The 23,188-nt window shown below is 44.6% G+C and overlaps 1 protein-coding gene across 1 annotated transcript in view; it reads left to right on the top strand.

Moving 5' to 3' along the window:
* Grik4 (glutamate ionotropic receptor kainate type subunit 4) overlaps positions 1–23,188 on the top strand; it is a 430,298-nt gene that overhangs the window by 115,855 nt on the left and 291,255 nt on the right. The window contains 1 exon segment of the mRNA XM_076924803.1: positions 20,404–20,535. Coding sequence (XP_076780918.1) covers positions 20,454–20,535 — 82 coding nt within the window. The 5' untranslated portion in view covers positions 20,404–20,453.

Genomic DNA, 23,188 nt, shown 5'->3' with positions numbered 1-23,188 from the left:
CTTCTGCTACTGCTGCTTTGGCTATTGTGGGATTGCTGGTTTGCTGTTGAGTTGCCGGATTGCTAGATATTCTGACAACAGAGATTGAATTTGCTCCTAGGAACCTGATGCCCCAAATCAGCAGTATGTAGTCTAAAGAGGTCTATGTCTGCTTTCGAACCTTCTTTCTCTTCAACCTAGTTTTTTTTTTTTTTTTTTGGGGGGGGGGGTGTTGGAAGGAATCGGGGTGGAAAAAGGATTGGAAGTGAGTTAGGTATAAGAACCCAATAAAGTAGGTAAGAAAAGAAAAATGGCATCCACAAGACTCCCACAAGAATCTGTCATCCAGTAGAGTTTAGCAGTCTGGGGTCTCTAGCTCAAATCTCTGAACTCCAAATTCTTCCAGAAATAACCATACAGTCACTGCAATGAGCTGTGTGTGTGTGTGTGTGTGTGTGTGTGTGTGTGCGCGCGCGTGTGTGTGTGCGCGTGCATGAGTGTGTATGTGTGTATGTGTGCATGCATGAGTGTGTATATATGTGTGTGTGTGTATGCATGAGTGTGTATATATGTGTGTGTGTGCATGAGTGTGTGTATATATGTTTGTGTGTGTGTGTTTGTCTTTATGATAAAGTATTGGAGAAAACAACTTAAAGGAGGAACATTTTATTTTGACTCACGGTTTTGGAAGTTTCCATTGATGAAATATTCCTGGGCCTCTGGAGAGACAGAGATGTGCATGGCAGAGCAAAATTGCCCATCTGATGGTAAGGGAGAGAAAAAGAAGAACATCCATATCGACTTACTCCCTCTAGCAAGACACTACCTCCCAGCATTGCCAATCAACTTATGAATCCACTGTTTCATGTGCCAATGAAATCTGAACACTCCCCCCCTCCCCCGTGATCTGATGGCTTCTCAGTGTTTGAATTACCTGCTAGGGACCAAGGCATCAACATGCGAGCTTTTGGGGGGGGGGGGATATTTCATATCCAAACCCAGTTAGCTCCTGTCAGCTCTCTTGAGGGTCCACCTGCTTCCTCTCCTGGTGCTCCGTCCCTCCAGGATGTGCTGGTAGACAGAGCCTGGCATCTTGCCTCTTCTGTGCTCAGACAGCCAATGTGGCTGTGGGTTCTCCCATGTCTAGGACAAAGCCTTGAAATTCTCTGGTCCTCACCTCGTCTTGTTTGCTGTCAAGAAAATTGCAGCTAGGAAGCTTCCAATGTTACCCTTGGCTCTGTTGTCACGATGATCAATAGAAGGTGTCAACTCCATGGTCTCTCAGGGCTGCCCCTTTTCCAAGCAGAGGCAGTAACTCTCTGGTGGCCCAGGGTCCTCCAGTGCCTAGGCCTTCATTCTATACTCTAGATGTTTCCACTGTATGTTGTTTTAATACATGCGCCTCCACATCCAGTTACAGGACATCTACTTCATGGTGGACATTGTTCTAGGTGCTCTGGATATGTAAGAGATAGAGAAAAACTCTACTGTGGATGGTCTTACATTTTGGCAACTATGTGTAGGAGAAACCTATAGAAATCAGAGTCATAAGGAGGCCGATTCTGATTGTATTAGTATTCTAGGTGAGACTTGCTAGAGATGTAGAGTAAGAAGGACACTCTCCCAGGAGTCAGGGTACAGTGTGCTATCGGAGTCCAAGAACAGGCCCTGCGGTAGGAGCATGAAGGCTGTGCTGCAGGAAACTCGAGGCCCTAGGATTGTACCTAGATTCTGCACATTAGGCTGCGAGAGTGATGTTAAACCCCACAGTGTTGTTGGCAATTGAACTGAATGTCCTCAAGTTTGTCCACAAGACCAGTTCAGTCCCGTGGGAAGCGCTGCCAGGTTCGTGCTCGTGGTCTGCGTTTGCTATTCTTTGTAAATTACTTACCTACCTGGAGTTCCTGTCTCGTAGGCTTTGGAGGAGAGTTGATTAGATTAGATTTCTTTCTGAAAACACAAGGTGAGTGTATACATAAACAAATGGATGGATTTTATGCCTACCTATCCCTCGAAGGGGGGGGCATAAGTGCCTTTGGAGTCCTCCTGTTGGGTAGCTTAATAGGAAGGAGGCTGCCTGTTATGGCAGGAAGCGCCCAGCTGAGACTTAGCATTGGCTCTCTTTGGTGCCTGTGGTATTTTGAATGAGAATGGCCCTCATATGATCATATATTTCCCTAGATGATGGAACTATTTGGAAAGGATTAGAGGGTGTAGCCTTGATAGATGAAATGTTACTTGGGATAGGATTTGAGGTTTCAAAAGCTAAAGTACTATTCCCAGTTATCTCTCTGTGTCTCTCTGTCTCTGTCTCTCTGTCTCCTCGTCTCTCCCTCTCTCTCTGCATCATGCTTTTGGATCAGATGTGAGCTCTCAGTTACTTCTCCAACATCATGCCTGCCTGCCTGCTGCCATGCTTTCTTGCCATGTTGGTCATGGACCCAAACCCTCTGCAACCATGAATAGAAATTGAGGATTACCTTGGTTATAGTGTTTTGACATGGCAACAGACAGATAACCAAGACAGTGCCCAAGTTGACATTGGAACCACCATGCTGTATACAGCTGGCCTCGGTCTTTGGAGGCTCTGGGTTAGACTGGAAGGCCAGCTGTGGTAGTCTAGAAGTGCCTGCCTTTCTTCTGCGATTCTGAAGAGTTCCCATCTGGTGCCTGCATTCTCTTGCCTGCTGGCTCCTCCTTGGGTCTCATGGAAAAAGGAAAGTGTTGAGAAGTCCTTCCTGTGGTTAATGTGTTTCATGCTAGCTGTGTCCCCCTGTGCTCTGGTTCTGGGCAATTACCCTCCTGCCGGGTTTTGTTGCTGAGCACAGCAGGTGGGTCTTGTTTGTAATTCACTTGCACCATTAACGCTGGGTTGGCACCATAAGGGCGACTGATCCATTCTGTGCCCCTAACCCCAGATGTCATTTGATAACGGGGACATTAAGATGGCTTTGGGGGTCCAACTGTGTCTGCAGTTTAAAGCAATGAGAAGCCTTATTTATCTGCTGCTTGTCGCCGGGTGCTCACAATCATCTGCTCTGATGGAAAATTTGTACCAAATTCTTCCCCCCGACCGTGGTGATTTGGCCCTGGACAGTCCCAGTACCAATAACAGTAACAGCTGTCAAGCTTTGAGCACTTGCTGCTTTCAGGCACAACAAGACCTGCAGCAAGACTCTGAGAGCAACGTACAGATGTCTGACGTTCCCCCTAGCTACAGATGGAGAAACTGAGGTCAGGAGAGGTTGCTCACTCCCCTGAGGTCACATATGTGAGTAGTGGAGCCTGGGCAGGTAACATCACGTCCTGCTGAGACTAATAGAGACTATTCAGTGAACGGGGTGGGGATGGGAGAATCTCCAGCAAGCGTCCATGTTACTATTTACTAGCATTTACTGTTGAGATGAGCCACCGAGTAGGGTAAAGATGAATAAGATTAAAACATCCTCTTTAAAAAAGATCTTTGTGCATGTATGCATGTGTGTATGTATGTATGTATGTGTGCATGCATGTGTGCTCATGTGTCTGAGTAGACATGTGCCACATGCACATGTGGAGGTCAACCTCGGGAGTCAATCCTTGATTTCCACTTTCAGGAAAGACAGGGACTCTTGTTGGGCAGTGGTGGCACACACCTTGAATCTCAGTACTTAGGAGGCAGAGGCTGGTGGATCTCTGAGTTCAAGGCCAGCCTAGTCTACAGAGTGAGTTCCAGGACAGTCAGGACTACATATAGAAACACTGTATCAATAAACCAAAGTAACCAACCAACCAACCAATCAACCAACCAACTAACCAACCACCCACCCACCCAACCAACCAACCAAGCAACTAACCAACCAACCAAGCAATGAACCAACCAACTAACCAACCAACCAACCAACCAACTAACCAACCAACCAACCAGCTAACCAATCAATCAAACAAACAAAAGGCAGGGACTCTTGTCGCTTACTGTCATTGCATATGGCAGGTTAGTTGGCCCTTAAACGACCCGGGGTTCTTCTTTCTTTGCCTTCCATTTCACCATAGGCACACTGGGTTGAAGCCATGTTCTGCCATATCTAGCTTCAGATGGCTTCTTGGGTTCCAACTCAGGTCCTTATATTTGGAAGAGAAATGCGTTATCCACTGAGCTGTCTCCCTAGACTCCTAAATCTTGTTATAGGTTTACTTTTATCAGCCATCGAATCAATCAGTAATCAATCAATCAACCAATCAGCCAATCAATACATTTACAGAGAGCTCCAACTAGGTGGAAAACATTATTCTAGGTGCTTTATAGAAAACAAAACCCAAAGATTAATTCATGCGATGAATCTAAGAGAGGTAGGGAATCGGACATAGATTCCAGAGGATATGCTAAGGAGTGGAGTATTGGGGTGTCTGGAGGGAAGGGTCCTAGAACCGACCACAGAGATCGCATTTAGGAAAAGCCTTTCTTAAATCGACTGCAAATGACTACCATGTCTCTTGAGTGCAGTACCTTCTCTGATGCTCGAGTGATGCTGTGAAATAAACTGTAGTAGATCTGTTTCACAGGAAAGTGTTGAGCATCCCAGCTCCTTTCAGACTCTCCAAAAGGCTCACACAAGAGTCTACAGGATGGGCTGGAGAGATGGCTCAGGGGTTAAGAGCACTGACTGCCCTTCCGGAGGTCCTGAGTTCAATTCCCAGCAACAACATAGTGGCTCACAACCATCCACAATGGCATCTGATACCCTCTTCTAGTGTGTCTGAAGAGAGTAATGGTGAATAAATAAAAATTTAAAAAATGCTTCTTTTTTTTTAAGAGTCTACAGGAAAGGCCCCCTTTACCTCCAAAATATCAGTGAGGTTCCAACAGAGAATCTTTTTCCAGAAGTGATTAGACCCTGTCCTAAGATCCACTCTCCCTGTGTTCTCTCCCCTCTGCTCCTCTGCAGACATTCCTTTGCAAGGGCTCTGAATGTGTTACCCACACTCCAGCACTGAGCTGCTGTCTTTCAAAGCCACGACACACATAATCTCCCCAAGGAGCTCATCTCCCCCCAGAGCGGCCCGATGGCTCAGATAAATGCCAGGACCATTTCTTACACTCCAAGCCAGTCCCACCCTTTTCATCAGACTCTGTGGTCCTCCGTGCACCTGCAGCTGACAATTGGCTCTCCATCTTCTTACGGTCAACTATCTGCTCAGAGGCAGGGGATGAGGAGGCTGAGCCCTGCGGATGTTATCTAAAGGGTGCGGGTCCAGTGTGACACAGGGGACATCTGCTTTAGGGGACATGGCTTATCCTAGGCCTAAGAAAGCAGGGAATCAGGGAACAAATTGGGTTTATCCTAATTACCTCTCTGCAGCAATGAGGGCATTGATTGTCACAGAAGATTGTCACACTGAAGAATCTCTGGGCTTGTCTATTGCAGTGGACACAGCTATTTCTAAAAGCAAGGTTTATGTCCCACCAGGGATCTCTTATGCTTTTTTTCTCTGAGCTGATCCACTCCCTGCCCATCAGCTTCTGTCTTTAACTCAACCCTAATAGGCCATCTCATGCTACTATCCTCAGCCAGGTGTTTCTTCTTGTCACCCTTTAGAGTAGTGGTCCTCAACCTGTAGGTTTTGACCCCTTTGAAAGTCAGATGACCCCTTTCCCAGGGGTCACATATCAGGTATCCTGCATATCAGATATTATATTATGATTCATAACAGTAGCAAAATTACAGTTATGAACTAGCAACGAAATACCTTCCTGGTTGGTGGTCACCACAGTGTGAGGAACTGTATTAAAGGGTGACAGCGTCAGGAAGGTTGAGAGCCTCGGCTTTAGTAATCCCACTGTCATCTACACACTCAAGAACCATGCAAACCAAATTACAAATAATAACAATAATCACAAAGAAATCCAATGCCGTAGGAAAGTTTACCATTTTGTGGTGCATCCCATTCATAGCTATCCTTGGCCACATGCAGTCTGTGGGCAGAAGGCTGGACCACTTGAGCTAAAACAGCCCACGCTTTCCCTTTGCTGTCTGTAATGATAGCCTGGACTTCCTGAATGTCAGATTTATGTCACTTAACATCCCATATGGTAAGGTCTGTGAAGGTGTGGACTCTTTGCTAGGGCTTGGAGAACCACCCACAGGCAGTAGTTACCCTATTTAAATATTCAAAGAGGGGACAAAGTACAAGGCAGACCCACACTGAGAAGTCAGGTGCTTTGGCCAGTCCAGGCATGGAAACTGTCCGCACCATTTTTGCTCCCAAAGCACTTTCTTCATCTGCAAAGCAGTTCTTCATGCATTACAATATTGGATCATCTTAGTAACCCTGAAAGGTAGGTAGTGTTAGTTAGTGCAATTTGCTCTTGTCATAGAAGAGGAGATGGGGACCCTCAGAGGTTAAATGACAAACCCAAGGTCACATAGGTCTTCACCTATAGTATGCTGATATTTTTCCTGGTCTGGCTGAGGTTGAGGGGGGGTAGGAGGACTGATTGCTGCAGAGGGAGCTTCTGGAGCTACATGGAAGGTTTCTGGTATTTCAGGGAGAGATTCCGTGACTGAAAGAAGAGCTTCCGGAGCAAGGTTGACTTGGAGCTACATCGTACAGGTGAAGGTTCTGGAGTCATTCCAGTAAGCAGTCTGTGGAGAAAGTCTTGTCAGGATATGTGAATGTAGGTTAAGCCATCTTGTGTGCAGGAGCTGGATGGAAAGGATGAATAGGGCTGAGGAGATGAAGAAAGGAAGACCATACTTACGGAATGCATTATGTCTGAGATCTAGGCACCTGCCTTTTATGGCTCAGGAAACAAAGCCCAGAGAAGTTAAACAGTCAGTGTAAAGACACACAGCAGCAGCTGGGATAGGAAAGCAGGCACGTGCTCTGTCCTCTAGTGATGGAGGCTTGTTTAAAGGTACAGTGGAAGCCTCAGTCTGAAATCTATTTGGGAATGGTGTAGGTGTGTATGTGTGGGAGGGTTGGGTCTAATACTTTCTGTTTAATAGTACTTGAGAATTCTGGATGGGTGTCCCTTGCCCTGTGGTCTATTGGCTACCACAGTTACAATGAGCATGGGATCCTCCCAAAGTCAGGCTTGGGTTGGGCAATCTGTCCAGCCATCAATTTTTCATTTTGTCCCTAAAGATAAATCATTCCAGGCTCAGCTCCTGCTGCCAATGCTCAACACTCCCTGTCGTCTCTTCTATCTTGTAACTCATTACAAATGCCCAGGAAGAGCTCTTTATGGGAACATTAATGGTTGAGGAGACAGGGGCTGCAGTTTTTCCAGAGGGCATCCTCAGACTCATGTTTTCTAGCCCAGCAAGATGTGCAGATGCTTGAGGCGTGTACCATGTCTTGTTCTTCAACATCACTGTATAGCATTACTGGGTTCCCACCCGTCCTCAAGTACCTACTGAAGCCTAGGTTCTAGGACACACAAAGAAGATTGGGGAAAGAGTAGTGAGTAAAAATAGGCTCCTGGATATGATGGCCCTGTTTCTGCCTTTGCTAGTTGCATGACCTTGGCAAGACACTCAACCCCTTTGTCCTCTGGTTTTGTGTCTGCCGGTGGGGAGAATGAATGAAGCTATCTACCCCACAGGGGTCTTCTGAGGACCGAATGAATTGAACACGGGGCTTTTGCATATAGTAAACATCCATAAATAGTCAGTAAGTGCTGTGTTATCATGGAATTCCATCCTTAGAACTGCAGTTTCAGAGCTTGAACGATCGTTCGAGAACATTTAGCCAGATCCCTTCGTTTTGCAACATCAGAAACTGATGCTCCAAGAGTTGACATACAGAGCCTGTGTGTCCAGGCCCTGACTCTCCAGAGAGTATTGCATCCTGGCGCCATCTTACCTGTTGCTAAAGAGATGAGATATTTACAAAGTGTTCCTCAGCTGTGTTAGGAGACAACATTAAATAAATTCTCTCTCAAGTGGCCATGGAGTCTGGGAGAGGGGTTGGCTTGTTCCCCTATGGTGGGCTGCCACCACCCTAGACCCTCTATCTGAGCATCTGCCTGCTGCTTCTCTCTCTCCCAGCCAGGGGGGAATGAAAGAACAGCAGGGAAGCAAACATCCATTTGTCTTGAGGAGCCTGGAGCGGCAGGAGAAGTAATCAAGATCTTGTTGCCCACAGCTGAGAGAAAACCTGTAATTAATCTGACTGCCCCTCTGATTTTCTCTGTCCTTTTCACCACCAAACATTGTCTGCTGGCTGTCAGCCCTCTCTCTGTCCCACCCAGAAAAATCACGATTAATGATGTAGTAGTCCCATGGGGACAGGAGAGGATAGTGCAGGGATGGCTGAATGAGAAGAGTTGCCATTCAGTGCAGGAGGCCTGGGGCTCCAGACAGCATGCACAGCCACACAGGACTGTGGTGGGCTGTCTTCAGGCTGTGTTTGCCCACTCCATCAACTGGCCACTAGCGTGAATCAGTAATTGTTTATTGAGCTCCTGCGCAGAACAGGCCCCATTGCATGTGTGTTGGGTAGATATATGCCTGCAAGAGATGTTCCCTGCCCTCCATGACAGTGTAAGTGTCAAGGGAAACGACTACTGACTGGTTCATCCAATTGTATCTATTTGCGGTTGCCTCTTGTGAGCGCTGTCCAAGGTTCTGGAGGTGCTGCTGTGAATGAGAGGGAGAAAGCCCCGCAGGGTAGGTTTTATGCTCAAAATAGAGACATAGAATTGGGGGTCAGAGATGATTCAATCTGATGCATGTTCAAGGAATACCTCTCCTGACTTGGAGAAACTGAATAGCCTACAGGACTGCCAGATTGTTGGTGTTAGGAGTTCATACCGGGGCAGGCTCATGGGAAAGCAGAGGCAGAGAGGCAGAGTGTCAGATCCCACCACAGTGCTCCACAGTCTCGGGAGAGAGAGGCTGTCACAGAGCAGCTTGATGAGTGGTGCCTTTGAGCTAGGTCAAAGACGGTAAAGGGCCACAGACAGGGAGCTTGGGTTGGGGCAAAATTATACTTAGGTTGTGAACCTTTATACAACATATTAAGTACCTAGCAGTTCATCCTATTTCTAAATTCATTCTTTTTTCTTTCATTATTTTAACAGATACCGTGTGAGTACCTACTATGTGCCAGTCTGTGCCAGGCACTGGGGACACAGGTGGAAAAGTCCGAGTTGTTCCCTGCTTTTCTGGTTCTTGTTGTCCCGGAGGTAGGCACTGATCTTCCTGGGTTTTCAATGAATGAAAAATAAAGGGGGGGGGGTCTGATGGTTTTGGCTTTAACAGAGTCTATTTCTGAAGGTCAGGGCCAGCTACAGACTGTTTTGAATGAGGCCACCCCTCTGTTCTTGTGATTGACGTGACCACCCAGGCTGTCCAGAACAGTATTCCCAATAATGCTGTAAGGGTCTGCATCTGGTCCCTTGGTGTTTCAAGTTCAACTGTATCCCAAGTTCTAGAAAGTATGCCAGGCATACTTTACAGCCTTTGTAAATATTGTCAAATGGATAAATGAACTGTCAAAAAAGAAGGAACTGTAAAAATCCTGTTATAATGTATTAAAGCAATACTACATACAGCCATTTACATAAAATGCCTTCCATTTCCACATAACCAGCACCCATCATGGTAATTATCACGCAGACAGCTAAGTAGGTGTCAGATTAATCCTGTGTATTTTATTTGATGACAGAACTACACTCAGTTCATGCAGGTCTGACTTTTGTAGTGCCTGGCTCCGAAGTCTGCCTGAACCTAGAGACCACATTCCAGAACAATGGTTTCTAAGGTCTGGGGAGCCCTTAACCTTGGGCCCAATGGTGAGAGATTACCTGCCAGGCCTTATAAGAATGGATAGGACCACCTGTAGCATGAGTGGAAGGCTCAGTGGTTTGCAGCCCCCCGCTCCAAGTGTTGGGAGAGTCCATCCACCAAACAAGCTCTGTTACAGATCAGAAGGCTGCATTCAAGAAGACTGAGTGTAAGTTCAAGCTCACCCAGAGCCAGGGCTGCAGGCCTCTCACTCTGTCCCCTTCCAACTGTTTCCTTGGGAGAGCAGAAAGCCGAAACTTTCAGTTCTTCTGTAAAAACTACAAAAGATTGAGGTATTGGCCTCACACTGACTTGCAGAGGATCTAGTCTTAAAACGCCAGCAGCTGGATTAAAATACTTAAATAACTCAGGGCCAGAGAAGCCAGGATCCTGGCATTTATAGCATCATACTCAACACCATACTTCCCCAACCCCCAAAACAGGAACCTCCTTTCCTGTTAAAACTACATGAGCCTTCTTAAAGCAGACCCAATAGTCTACTTCCGTAGTCCACGGTGCACACACACAACCCTAGCTTAGGTATGCTTGCATGCCACTTTGGAGACAGTCAATCACTGAAAGAACCAACACCATCACAATAAGTAAGAGTGCCAGGCTTCCCTTGAGACTGGCTCTGCTTTAATCTGTCTCTGCACCAACACCCAGTGCTGTGATCTGCATGCCAAATGTTTCCCACTGGCTTATGTGTTAGAGCATTTGGTACCTGGGTGGTGCTGCTGTTTAGGGAGCCTTCAGGACCTTTATGGGGTAGAACTTAGCAGGGGGAAGTGGATCATTGGGGCGAGGGGCTCATGGATTTCAGCCTGGCCCTGCTTTTAGCCTGTGTTCTCTGCTTCCTCTCTTCTGGGATATGGGGAATCCCAGTAACACACTCCAGCAACTCTGAACTCTGGCATGGCTTCCCCTCCCAACGTATGAGCTAAAACAAATTCTCCTTTTAAGCTACTTCTAGCAAGTATTTTGTCACAGCAGGGAGAAAAAATACTGACTACATCCAGAATTAAAGGACAAATTCTGGGCCTTGTTTGTTATCATTGGAGTTTCCTTTACTCCCCTATTCCCTCCTGGATCCTCCTCTGCCTTCCTGCAGCAGGGGGCCATCTGAGGCCCGATGCTCACTGAACAAATAGACACCATGCATCCACTGTTTATGTGGAGACTCTGGGGACACCACAGAAAGCTGGGGACAGTCCTTGCTCTTAACAGGCTCACAGTGATCCCAGCTGGAGACTTAAGACAGCATCAGCCGGAGAAGAAAGTGCTGCCTCTGAGTCACCACAGGATGCAGTGTTGGCTTACAGAGGAAGGCAACACACACACAGAGGGGAGGAGACACACACAGGCAAACACACGGACACACCAACATACACACAGATCCATAGACAGACACACAGGCACACATATGCACATACATATAGACACACACAGATACACACAGGCATACACACAGATATACATACACACAGACACATGGACACACACAGATACACACAGGCAAACACACAGACATACATCCACATACAGATATACATACACACAGAGACACACAGAGACATTCATAGGCACACAGAGACACACATACACACATATACATACATACATACATAATATGTACATATATACATACATATACAGAGACAGACATACACACATACATACATACACACACAGACACATATACAGACATACACATATAGACATGCACACAGGCACACACATGCAGATACAAACGCAGACACAAACACAGAGAAAGACACAGACACAGACCCCCACACAGACACAGATACACACATACACTCACACATAGAGACACACACATATACATACATACAAACACGCATAAGACACACAGACAGAAACACAGAGACAGACACACACAGGCACAGAACCACAGAGACATACAGAGACACAGACACACACACACAGAGATACAGACACACATACAGACACACACACAGACACAGAGATAGACTCACACACACAGACACCTATACATGCACACACACACACACACACACACACACACACACACACACACACATGCACTCACAAAGAGCCACAGAAACATAGAAACAGATACACACAGAAACACAGACACAGGTACAGGCACAGAGACACAGAGACACAAGGACACACACAGATACAGACATGCACACAGACACAGATATCAACATACACACAGGCACACATAGACCCACATATGTACATTCACACACACATATACACACATATACACACATACATATATGTGCACACACATACATACAGAGACACACACAGACATATGTGTGTACACATCCACATATGCATACACACACAAACACACAGACACACATGTATATACACACATACAGGAACATGTGCAGGGGAAGCTGCAAGGTATGATGGGAAGAGTGAGTGTTCAAATATGGGGGGCCATGAAACACTAATAACTTCTGAAGCATAGCACACCTAAGGAAAAATGCACAATGGATCTGACCTGTGTAACTAGCATCCAAGTGGAAAACAGATCATCTGCTCTGCAGAAGCCCCCGGGGCCAGTGTCTACCCTGAGCAGAATGTTTTAAGTGGTTATTTATTTTATAACACAATGAGTTTCATACCTGTACATAGCCTAGGTGGAGCATATTTCACTCCTGTTATCCTTTCTTTCTCTCTCTCTCTCTCTCTCCTTCACCTTAACCCATTTCTCTTCCCTAATAGCTTCCCATCGACATCTGCATCATCTTTACTTCCAGATTACACATAAAGCAGACAACGGGTATCACTTGTGTTTCTGAGTTTGGTTTATTTCCGTTAGCGTCATGATTTTCAGCTCTATCCATTCTCACAGGTGACATGATGTTTTTTTTTTTTTTTCTCTATTGATGACTAATACTCTGTTGTGTGGTGTTCATATGCTTTCTTTTATTCATTCATCTGCTGGCAGGTACCTAGGACAGTTAGCTAGAGTGGCTATTGTCAATCGTGTAGCAATAACCCCAGGTGTGCAGGTATCTCCAGTGTGTGCTAGTATGTTAATTTCATTTCCTTTAGATATGTACAGAGAAGTCAGACAACAGTAGTTATATTTTTTAGTTTCCTTCCTACCTCTCCTTCCTCCTTTCTTCCTGCTTTCTCTCCTTCCTCCCTCCCTCCCTCCCTCCCTCCCTCCCACCCTCCCTCCCTCCCACCCTCCCTCCCTCCCTCCCTCCCTCCCTCCCTCCCTCCCTCCCTTCCTTCCTTCCTTCCTTCCTTCCTTCCTTCCTTCCTTCCTTCCTTCCTTCCTTCCTTCCTATCTTTTTTTATTTTCTGAGACAGCATTTCTGTGTGTAGCCCTGGCTTTCCTGGAACTTAACTGGCCTTGAATGCAGAGATCTGTCTGTCTCTGCCTCCCAAGTGCTGGCATAAAAGTTGTGTCTCTATACTAATTTCCCCAGCCTGTACTTACTTATTTATTTTTACACCAAAAATGCATGTTTCCCTTGAATCTTTGCCATTATTTGTTGCTTTTCTTTTCCTTCAAGAAAACTATTCTGACTAGCCTGAGATGGAATCTCAGTACAGCTTTGATTTGTATTCAATGGCTAAAAATGTTGATCTTTTCCCTAAGTCCTTATTGGCCATTTAAAAAATGTCTGCTTAGTTCAATTGCCCACTTATTGATTGGATCATGTGGGGTTTTTTTTAGTGTTTATTTTTTTGGAGTCCTTTGTATATTTTGGATATTAGTTTTCTGTTGGCTGAATAGGAGGCAAAGATTTTCTCCTACTATGTAGGCTGTCTCTTAACTGATTTTTTTTCTATACTGAATCTTTTTAGTTTAATACAATCCTGTTTGTCGATTCTTGATATAATTTGTTGAGCCATTGTAATCCCATTTAAAAGTCTCCCTAGTCTTACAGTGTGAAGTGTTTTCTCTCAGTTCTTTAGTTATTTGGGAGTTTTAGGTCTTTGATACATTTTGAGTTGATTTTGGCTCAGAGTGAGAGACAGAGCTCAGTATCTAGTGGCTTTGAAGTTTACAGAGGATCCTTTGTTAAAAAGGCTGTCTTCCTTCCAACATCAGCTTTTGTCAACTTGGTCAAAGATCAGATGGCTGTAGCTGCTTGTGTTTATTTCTGAATCTTCTATTCCATTCTTCCATGTGTCTTACAGATTTCAATAGTGAATTGTCTGGTACTAGATTTTTCTTTGTCTGGATATAGTTTTATTAATTCATTTTATTCCTTATTATTACTGTATTTGGGTTTTTTTATATTCTTTTAGTTCAGTTTTGGTAGATCTTTTGTATCTGGAATATATATATATATATAATTGGAGTGTATATTTTCAAATTAATTCCTAATGGACCCTCCAGATTTCAGTAGTATATTTTGTTATATATCCTTTGTTGTTCCTAAGACTATTAATTTTGTTTTTTCTCCTTCTTTTGTATATTTCTTAACTTCCATATCTTTATAGAGTTTCTTTAGTTTCTCTTGCTGTTGGGTCCAGTTTCATTCCATATTAAAGTAAAAGTTATGATCAATCTTTTTTTGTATCAGTCAAGAATAATTTTGCAACCTAAAATATGATCTACATTAGAGAGAGTTACATGAGCTGCTGACAGGAATTCATATTCTTCAGTTTGAGATGTAACATTCTATAGGTGTCTGTTGAGTCTGTTTGGTCTATAATATAACTTAACTTTGAAGTTTTCTCATTGATTTCATGTTAGTGGGGAGTGTTTCAGGATATAGCTGTTGAACATGAAGGTACTAAAGTCATCCACTATTATTATATTTGGGATTTTCTCTCCAACTGTGTTTGTTTTACAAAACAGGGATATTGATACCTAGTGCACATATATTTATTGTTATTATATCTTCCTGATACATTTGTTCTCTTTACCAAGATATAGTGAGTTTTTTTGTCTCCTTGAGTTTTGGAGGTAAAAATATTTTGTTGTATATAAATACCACTTCTGTTTGCTTCTGGACTCTATTTGTATCAGATATCATTTTTCATCCGTTTCTTTTCAGTCTGTTTATGTCTTTGCCAGCAAGGTGTGTTTCTTGCAGGCAGTGTACAGTTGAGTCTTTATTTCTGACCTAAATGCACAGACATGGCATTTAATGAGAGAACTAAGACCATTGATGTTGGAATTCTAATAGAATGGTATCAGTTAATTTCTACTATTTTATTGTTTTTTTCCTAATGAGTGATTCTAATTCTCATTTACTTATTTACTGTTCTAGAAATTTATTATTGCTTGTGCTTTTGGGATCATGTTTGTCTTCCTCTATTGTGTGTAAAATCTCTTGAAATATCCTTGGTTGTGCTGGTTTTGTGTCATGGATTTCTTTAGCTTTTATTTACCTTAAAGGATATTTATATTTTCTTTTATTCTGAAGGTTAACTTTGGTGGATATTGTAATGTAGATTGGTGGGATTTTCTTCTATGATTGAAATAAATAATCCTATTTTTTTCTGGCTTTTAGAGTTTTTGTTGAGATATTTGAGCTATTCTAATAGGTTTACCTTTAGAATGAGTTAGTATTTCTCTCTGACAACTTTCAATATTAGTTCTTCCTTCTGTACTCTTAACTTTTAAACTATAATATGGCTAGCTTCTCTTATGACCCTGACTGTTTTGGCTTCTAAATGCTTCCTTTTCTTGTATGTCTGCATTTTTCCTAAGATTTGGGAAATTTCTTGACATTATTTAACTGAAAATGTTTTATTCCCTCACCTTTCACCTTATCATCTTTTGCCTTATCACCTACCTTTACATCAAAAGTATATAAATTTGGTTTTTAAATTATGTCCCAAGAGTCTTGCATGTTCTGTTCATAATTTCTTACATTTTAAAAATTGTTATTTTCTGAGTATTCTAACTTGGTCAGTCTTGCTCCAGCTGCTGAAAGTCTCATTTTTAATTGGTTTAGTCTTTTGATCAGGCTTTCAACTGAGTTTTTAAATTTAGCTTAATGGGATTTTCATATTCATGATTTCTGTTTAATTCTTTTGAAAAGTCTTTGTCTTTTGAACTTCTGATTCATATTGTTTATTGCCTTCTTTAATTGGTCCAATTATTTTTTTATGTATTTTCTTGGAACTTATTGGTATTTAAAAAGTCATTTTGTAAAATTCTCCATTCTACTATTCCATCTTATCCATTATCTTTGGAGTCAGTTGCTATAAAATATGAGCTTTGGTGGGAGTTTTACTGTTTTATTTTCATAATATCTTTTATTTTTATGTTGAGACTTGAGGATATGTTGGGATAGATAGTTCTTATACTTTTATGTAAGAGTCTTTTTTAAGGAAAATGATCTCATGTTGATGTATCCTTTGGTAGAAGATTATTGTGAAATGTTGAACATTTCTCAATTGAATTTTATATTATAGTTTCCTCGTTACTTCTTTTGTTAGCAGTTAGTCTGTTTTGACACAATACATATGCTGTCAGAGTACATGTATGTAGGCTTATTCTTCTCTGTAGCTCTCAGAAGAGTAGGGTACATCTATTGTATTAGACACATGTATTAGAGACAAAAGTATATGAGGTATGTCTTCAGTCCTTAATTCTCTAATCTTGCCATCAATTTATCTCTATTTTGCCATGTCCCTAAAGGACATTGAGCTATTCTAATAGGTTTACCTTTTTTTTACCTCTATTTTGCCATGTCCCTAAAGGACATTGAGCTATTCTAATAGGTTTACCTTTTACAGTGTATGACATACACTGTAGTTTTTCATAGATATATTATCCATATCTTGTTGTTTATTTTTTGCCATTTTAATGAATAGCATCTGTGCCTACTTAAATCCCGGCCTTCAGATGGACATCTTTATATTTCCTTTTTGTTGCATTGAAGTGTTCACTGCAGTTAGACAAGGGCTGGGTTTGGAATTAAAATAAGGAACCCTGGCTCCGTAGCTGGGATGGGTGTGTAGCTCAGCAACAGAGCATTTACTGTTATGCTTAACCCCCAGCCCTGTGAAGAGGGGAAGGCAAACAGCAACAGGTAGGAAAAATATGAAAAAAAAAAAACTCAATACCCACAACTCTCAACCTTGGCAACAGCAACAGGAATGGTGGTGGTGGAAATAATATAAGCGGTAAAATTTCATGGCATGATAGGACATTGTAATTAGGAGAAAAGATAAAGGAAAATGGAAGCAAAAACAAAAAGTCAGAGCATTCGGAATGTGAAAGGAGAAAGCGGGCAAAATGTAGAAAGTGATGGCCACACTGAGAAGAGAATGTGAGAACGAATGACTGTCAGTTAGAAGGAGAACGAACGACTGTCAGTTAGAAGGAGAGGCAGAGAAAGAGCAATCAATCCCTGCTCCAAAGAACTGAAGATTCAGAGACCAAAAAAAAAAAAAAAAAAAAAAAAAAGAAGAAGAAAGAAAGAAAGGAAGGAAGGGAGGGAGGAGGGAGGGAGGGAGGAGGGAGGGAGGGAGGAGGGAGGGAGGGAGGGAGGGAGGAAGGAAGGAAGGAAGGAAGGAAGGAAGGAAAAGAAAAGGAAGAGGGGAGTTTGTATATGAACAAGTTATAAAAAATGAGAACCTCAGTAATAATACTGAAGCAAATGTGTCTCCTTTTGGGTGTTGATGTGGGCAAGGGTGGGTGGCACCTCATTGCCCCAGCTGGTTTGTTCTTCCTCCTGGGTCTTCTACAGCTCCAATGTTCTCTGCAGAGAGCTGAGGCTGAGGTTAGTCTCCCTTCCTTTCCTGGGTGTTTCCGTTCTTGCTGATTATGAGCGTGGTTTGGGAGGAAGCTGGCTGGAGTAGTTTTGTTTCCCTGCTCGTTGGTACAAAGTAACATGAAAAACCAAATTTCCATCAGCCTGAGTTTACCCTGGATAGCTTAGTTCAGAGTGTTCCCAAGGCCAGACTGATGCTGAGCTCCACTGGGATCTGGGTCCTAGGCCTTCCCCGGGGCTCCCCAAAGGAGGTCAGGACAACGGACTGTACTGGACGGAGGAGTACAGCAAAGCTCCCACCTTCCAAAGTCTGTGTTCTTTCAAGGCCCAGTGCCTACATGAAGTTTTGCACACTTCCTCATCTTCTGACCCTCTCTGACTGCCTGCTGCCAGTCTTAAGGGAAAAGCAACTTCATTTCTTTTTTGTGTCTCTGACCTAAATCCTACTGTTTATATATATATATATTTTAATGCACTTGCTTCGGTAGCATTCTACTGGGACCACTTGGAATTGCAAGGCAGAGATTGGCTGGGAAGTGTTGTAATAACTGCTGTGAGTTCCAGGGAAAAGGAAAATGTAGAAACTTGGTTTCTCCAGGCAGGCAGTTGGTTGGTTGCAACCTTCTCAATATGGTTCCCTATTTCTTGCCTGAACCTTCTGTGTCGAGACAGGCAGAACATGGCTGAAGAGCCAGCACACCTGGCAGCTCCCAGAACAGCTAAATCCAGACTGCCTTTCTGCCTTGCCTGTGTCCTCATCCTGTGTCTTCTCTTATTTTTCTCTGTTGCAAGGCTCTGTGGGCTATTCTCTCTCTGTCTCTCTCTGTCTCTCTCTCTCCCCTCTCTCTCTCTCTCTCTCTCTCTCTCTCTCTCTCTCTCTCTCTCTCTCTATCTATCTCTCTCTCTCCCCTCTCCTCTCCCCCTCTCTTTCCTTTTTTGTGTGCATGTTCATGAATGTGCAAGTATACGTGTGCACATATGAGTGGAGGCAAGGGGCAAGCTTAGATATCATTTCTTTGGGTGTCCATCCCGCATTTTGAGGCAGAGGTCTATCACCGTCTTGGACCTGGCTGAGTAGGCTCGACAGGCTGCTCAGCGAGCCCCGGGGATCTGCCTGTCTTTGCTTTCTCTATACTAGGATTACAAACATGCTGTCTTTCTTGTGTGGTTTCTGGCTACCGAGCTCAGGTCCTCATGCTTACACAGCAAGCACTGGATTGGCTGAGCTACCTCTCCAGTCAGTGTTGTGCTTTTTCTTGCCCTCTGGTTTGATAAACCAGAGGTTCCGAGTCTCTCCACATCTCTGTCTGTCTGGCATTGGACTCTGACAGATTCCTCAGCTACTCACTTCATGGAGAAGCTGTTTTCTGCCCTCGTCAGTTTCAAACCACAGAGACGCTTAAAGGCACTGCTGGCTTCTAACCTGTCATTTTGGTGACAACATTTTGTCACTCACTGAACTTTTGATTGTACAGCGCTTTTGTTTGTGTTTACACTTTAGAGCCATAGCGTGTGCAGTTTTGCGTCTGGTAACTTTTTCTCCGTATTGTGTTCATGACAATCTTTGTGCTGTTACATGTAGCAGTTGGTAATTCATGTCCATGCCTTTATCACACCGCGTTGTATGATTATACAGTATATTTCTTCATTCTGCTGCTGGGCACTTGGGTAGCTTCCAGTATGGGCAAATGCGAAGACTGCTACTGTGAACATTCTAGGACTTGCCTTTAGTGAGCAGATATGCGCTTCTATTGGAGAAGTACTAAGGAGCCGACTTGCTGGTTCATGGGAATGTGGGAAAAGCTCAGGTAGACCAACGCATGTCAGTTCTGCAACGCATGTACATAATGTATGTTCCCGCATGCTGTGTGAGATACTTAGTTGCTCCGTGTGTCAGCTAACACTTGGTAAAGAGTGTGGCTTAAAACTGTGTTTCCTTGATGCCAGTGGATTTGAGCATCTTTTCAAATTTGCACAGTCCTTTGGTTATATTAGTTAGTGAGGGATCTGTTCAAAGATTTCGACGGATGTGCTGTTATTCAGGTGGAAGGGATACTTTACTCCTACCCTGGAACTTCCAGAATTAAATATACAGGTGCTCAGGGCCCTCACTTTCATCCCAGTGATGAGGCAGAACTGGTTTGCTACAGATGCAAAGGGAGTCTTAGAGTAACCAAGAAGTTATGGGAGGGTTAGTGGCCCTGCTGCTTTGGGGAGGGGCAGCCTATTGACAGCTCCGATTTTGATATCAGATACGTGAGGAGGTGGAGGAAGGATATGAGAAGGGCTTAGTTAGTGCACCTGGGAGCCGAACCAGGTGCAGAAACCTAGAGATGTGTCCCTCTGTCAGCTCAATTTGCTGGGAGAAAAGGTCTCCCAACCCAGCCATGGAGGAAGTGAAATGCATGTAGTCCTTCATTTAGGGCAAGCCTCCGTCAGGTAGCTTCCCCTCTGTGATCCTCAGACCAGCTTCCCAAGAGGGAATTAATAGGATTTACACAAATAAAGAAGCTGTGCTGAGACAAAGCGAAGAAGCCTCGAAGCCTCCTAAGACTACACAGGTGGCAGTTGGGAGGGCAGTCCTTGGACCCAAGGAGGGTACCTCTTCTCACGCCATCTCTTCTGCTTAACCATGGCTTCTATTCCTGAGGATAAACCCAAGTTCTTGATTACTAACTAGAGATTTAGAAAGAGGAGTGGGGTAAGATGCATCCTGTAGACTGTTAGAGCAGCTTACCCTATGTGTATTGGGGACTTTGGTGAGTGGAGGAGGAGAGTTCAGTTCCAGGGCTTTGCCCGAAGCTCTCTCCTGGGTGCTGCCAGAAGTTCTCCTGGAGGGATTGTCGCCTCTCCCTGCTGAAGTTCTTGGATGCTCTCTGGAGCCTTTGTCACTGGATGGACCAGGTGACTACCTAGCCTGGTTAGGACTCACGGTTCCTCTCTCTGTTCCCTCGCAGCGTTATGTCATGCCCAGACCAGCAGAGGGCTCCATGAGGAGTTATAGAAGATGCCCCGTGTCTCCGCTCCTCTGGTGCTGCTTCCTGCTTGGCTCTTGATGGTGGCCTGTAGCCCACACTCCCTGAGGATCGGTAAGTACAGCCTGGCTCTGGATGATAGTCTCATTGTTACCCTAAGTGTACACAGAGGGAATGTCTATACTTCATAGGTTGTGTGGGATGCTTCCCTGACCTCCCTGAGTGTAGCTGTGACAGATGTGGAGGTGGTGGAGGCAGAGGCAGATACAGATGTGGATGTGGAGGTGATGAGGGGGCCCATGCTGACGGCTCTCATCTGTCCTTCCTGCATGGCTCCACCAGTGTCTAGACTAAAATGATGCTCACTCCCCAGTATAATTCATGACAGGTTCAGTCCTGAACGTGACGGGGCAGTTGTTCGTAATGGAGGAAGGTAAAAATGGCCACAGGGATTCCAAATCCAGGATCGGAGATAAGCAGTTGCCTCTTTCTTCTGATTAGTTGAAGAAGAATCTAGAAATTGGTGTTAAGGTTGTATTTGGAAATTTGGATGAAGTCTGGAGTCTGCTTGGGGATTCCAGTCCAGCCTGCTGGGAAGGGTCTTGAGTTGCAATCTGCTAGTCATGGTGTTGTTCTGAGAGGGATGACAGGGCGCCGCAGTCTCTTCTCTGTCCTTGTTGCTGAGGACAAGCAGGGTTGCCACCTACACCAGTGGCACCTCTACTCCTGCCAGTCAAGGTGGGGGAGACCAGGTGCCTCCTCCCTGCCATGAGTAAATAAGCCTAGACCACTGGAAGCCAAGGGTCTATAGATCTTGGGACCTGGTGGTAGAGGGCAGACATGTGTACATGTATATGTGGGACATGTGTCCGTGTGGCATGAGAGACATCTAAATTCCCGTGGGCTAACAGGAGCCTCCAGAGGGCAGGGCCTCCAGTGTTAGGTTAGATGATTGTTCTTATGGGCTGTTATGCAGATAACTGTGACAAAGCTTCACTATATAAACCTATCTGGTCTCGAACTCACTATGTAGACTCGGCTGGCCTTGAATTTATATAGATCTCCCTGACTCCGCCTCCTAAATGCCAGGATTAAAGGGGTCTGCTACCATACCCAGCAGAACCAGATCTTCAACGTGAAACTGAAAGGCTGAAGGCCAATGTGGAATAAAATGATTGGATCACAACAAGGACTGGTCTTAAGGGCACCAGAGTATGACTGGCACTCCAGTGCTGGCCAGAAGGCCCAGGCATAGGCAATAGCAGGCTGATAGCTCAGACCACAGGCAGGTCAGGCATCACCTGTCAGAGGCTGGGACAGTAGGTCTCAAGCTGCTCCTTCCTATTACCTCAGGGGCCTATTTCTCCATGGGGATGCGATGGCTGCTGATTGACATCTGAAATGTGGACAGCTGATTTAATTCTCCTCTCACTCTGCACTCAACTCCTCGTTCTGCCTGCTTTAAAAAAAAAGGCATTTAAAAAACCAAGATTTTTTTCCCTCCCTCCCTTCCTCATTCATTTCTATAGAAACTACAAAATCTAATTTAATTCTGCTTGGTGATGATGCAAAGCGGTTCATATCCTTAAGATGCTTAATTTATAAGATGCCTACAGTTATCTAGCACTTGCTTCGAGGTCCCCACCACTACCACCACCAAACGAGCAGATAAAATGGCAACCCATCAATTTCTGTTTGTCACTAATGGGAAGCAGAAAGGAATTGAGCCAGAATTACAGTCCCCCACCCCCGCCTTGCCTTTCTGAACATTGGTTCTCTGGGGGAAAGAAGCACACAGTGGAGCCCACAGATCTGTCTTGGTTTCTAGGTTAGCAAAAGGGTTTTGAGGGTCCCCATAGGCTCCCCCCACCCACACTAAACAATCAATGCTTGCCCGACTCTGCGGAATCCCCAATTTTGATTTATGTCAGTCCCCTTTAACCTGATTTCTAGCCCTGTCCATCAAGGTCAAACTGAGTTTGATCTCCTAGGAAAGCCAGGAAATACAACTAAGCTGAGAGAGAAAGAGAGAGAGAGAGAGAGAGAGAGAGAGAGAGAGAGAGAGAGAGAGAGGAAGAAGAAGGAGGAGGAGGAGGAGGAAGAGGATGAAGAGGAGGAAGAAGAGGATGAGGAGGAAGAGGAGGAAGAGGAGGAGGAATAGGAGGATGAAGAGGAGGAGGAAGAAGAGGAATAGGAGGATGAAGAGGAGGAGGAAGAGGAGGAGGAGGAAGAAGAGGAATAGGAGGATGAAGAGGAGGAGGAAGAGGAGGAGGAGGAGGAAGAAGAGGAAGAAGAGGAGGAAGAGGAGGAGGAAGAAGAGGAGGAAGAAGAGGAAGATGCCAGGACTTGTTTTGCTCCTTAGTTATCCTGCAGTTAGAAGTCTTGTAAAGGTCCCTGATGGTCTCAGGTGGTGAGATGCTAATTACAGGGACCCCAGAGGGGAAGTAGAGTAGGGCAGGACTGGGAAGAGAAGTAGGTCAGGAAAGTAGGAGTAGCTCTGCTTCATGCCAGGCAGGCTGGCACATAAAAGGGCTGGGGCAGTTCTGGGTGCCCAGGTCTTTGACAGATTCACAGGAAGGGAAGGGACCACTGTTCTATTCACCTTCTCAGGGTTCACTCCGACCACATATGAGCTTCTCTGGGTCTTTCCCCAGAACTCTCCCCTCCATCTTCAGAATATATGTCTGTCAAACAGGACTGTACGTAGGGACAGGGAATCTTGGAGATAAATTGTCCCGTCTGCTCCATCCTCAGCCCCACTTGTCGC

Source organism: Arvicanthis niloticus, chromosome 26, assembly GCF_011762505.2.
Source record: "Arvicanthis niloticus isolate mArvNil1 chromosome 26, mArvNil1.pat.X, whole genome shotgun sequence".
NCBI lineage: Eukaryota > Metazoa > Chordata > Mammalia > Rodentia > Muridae > Arvicanthis > Arvicanthis niloticus.
The sequence above is the reverse complement of the archived record's forward strand: the minus strand, read 5'-3'. Positions and strand labels throughout refer to the sequence as shown.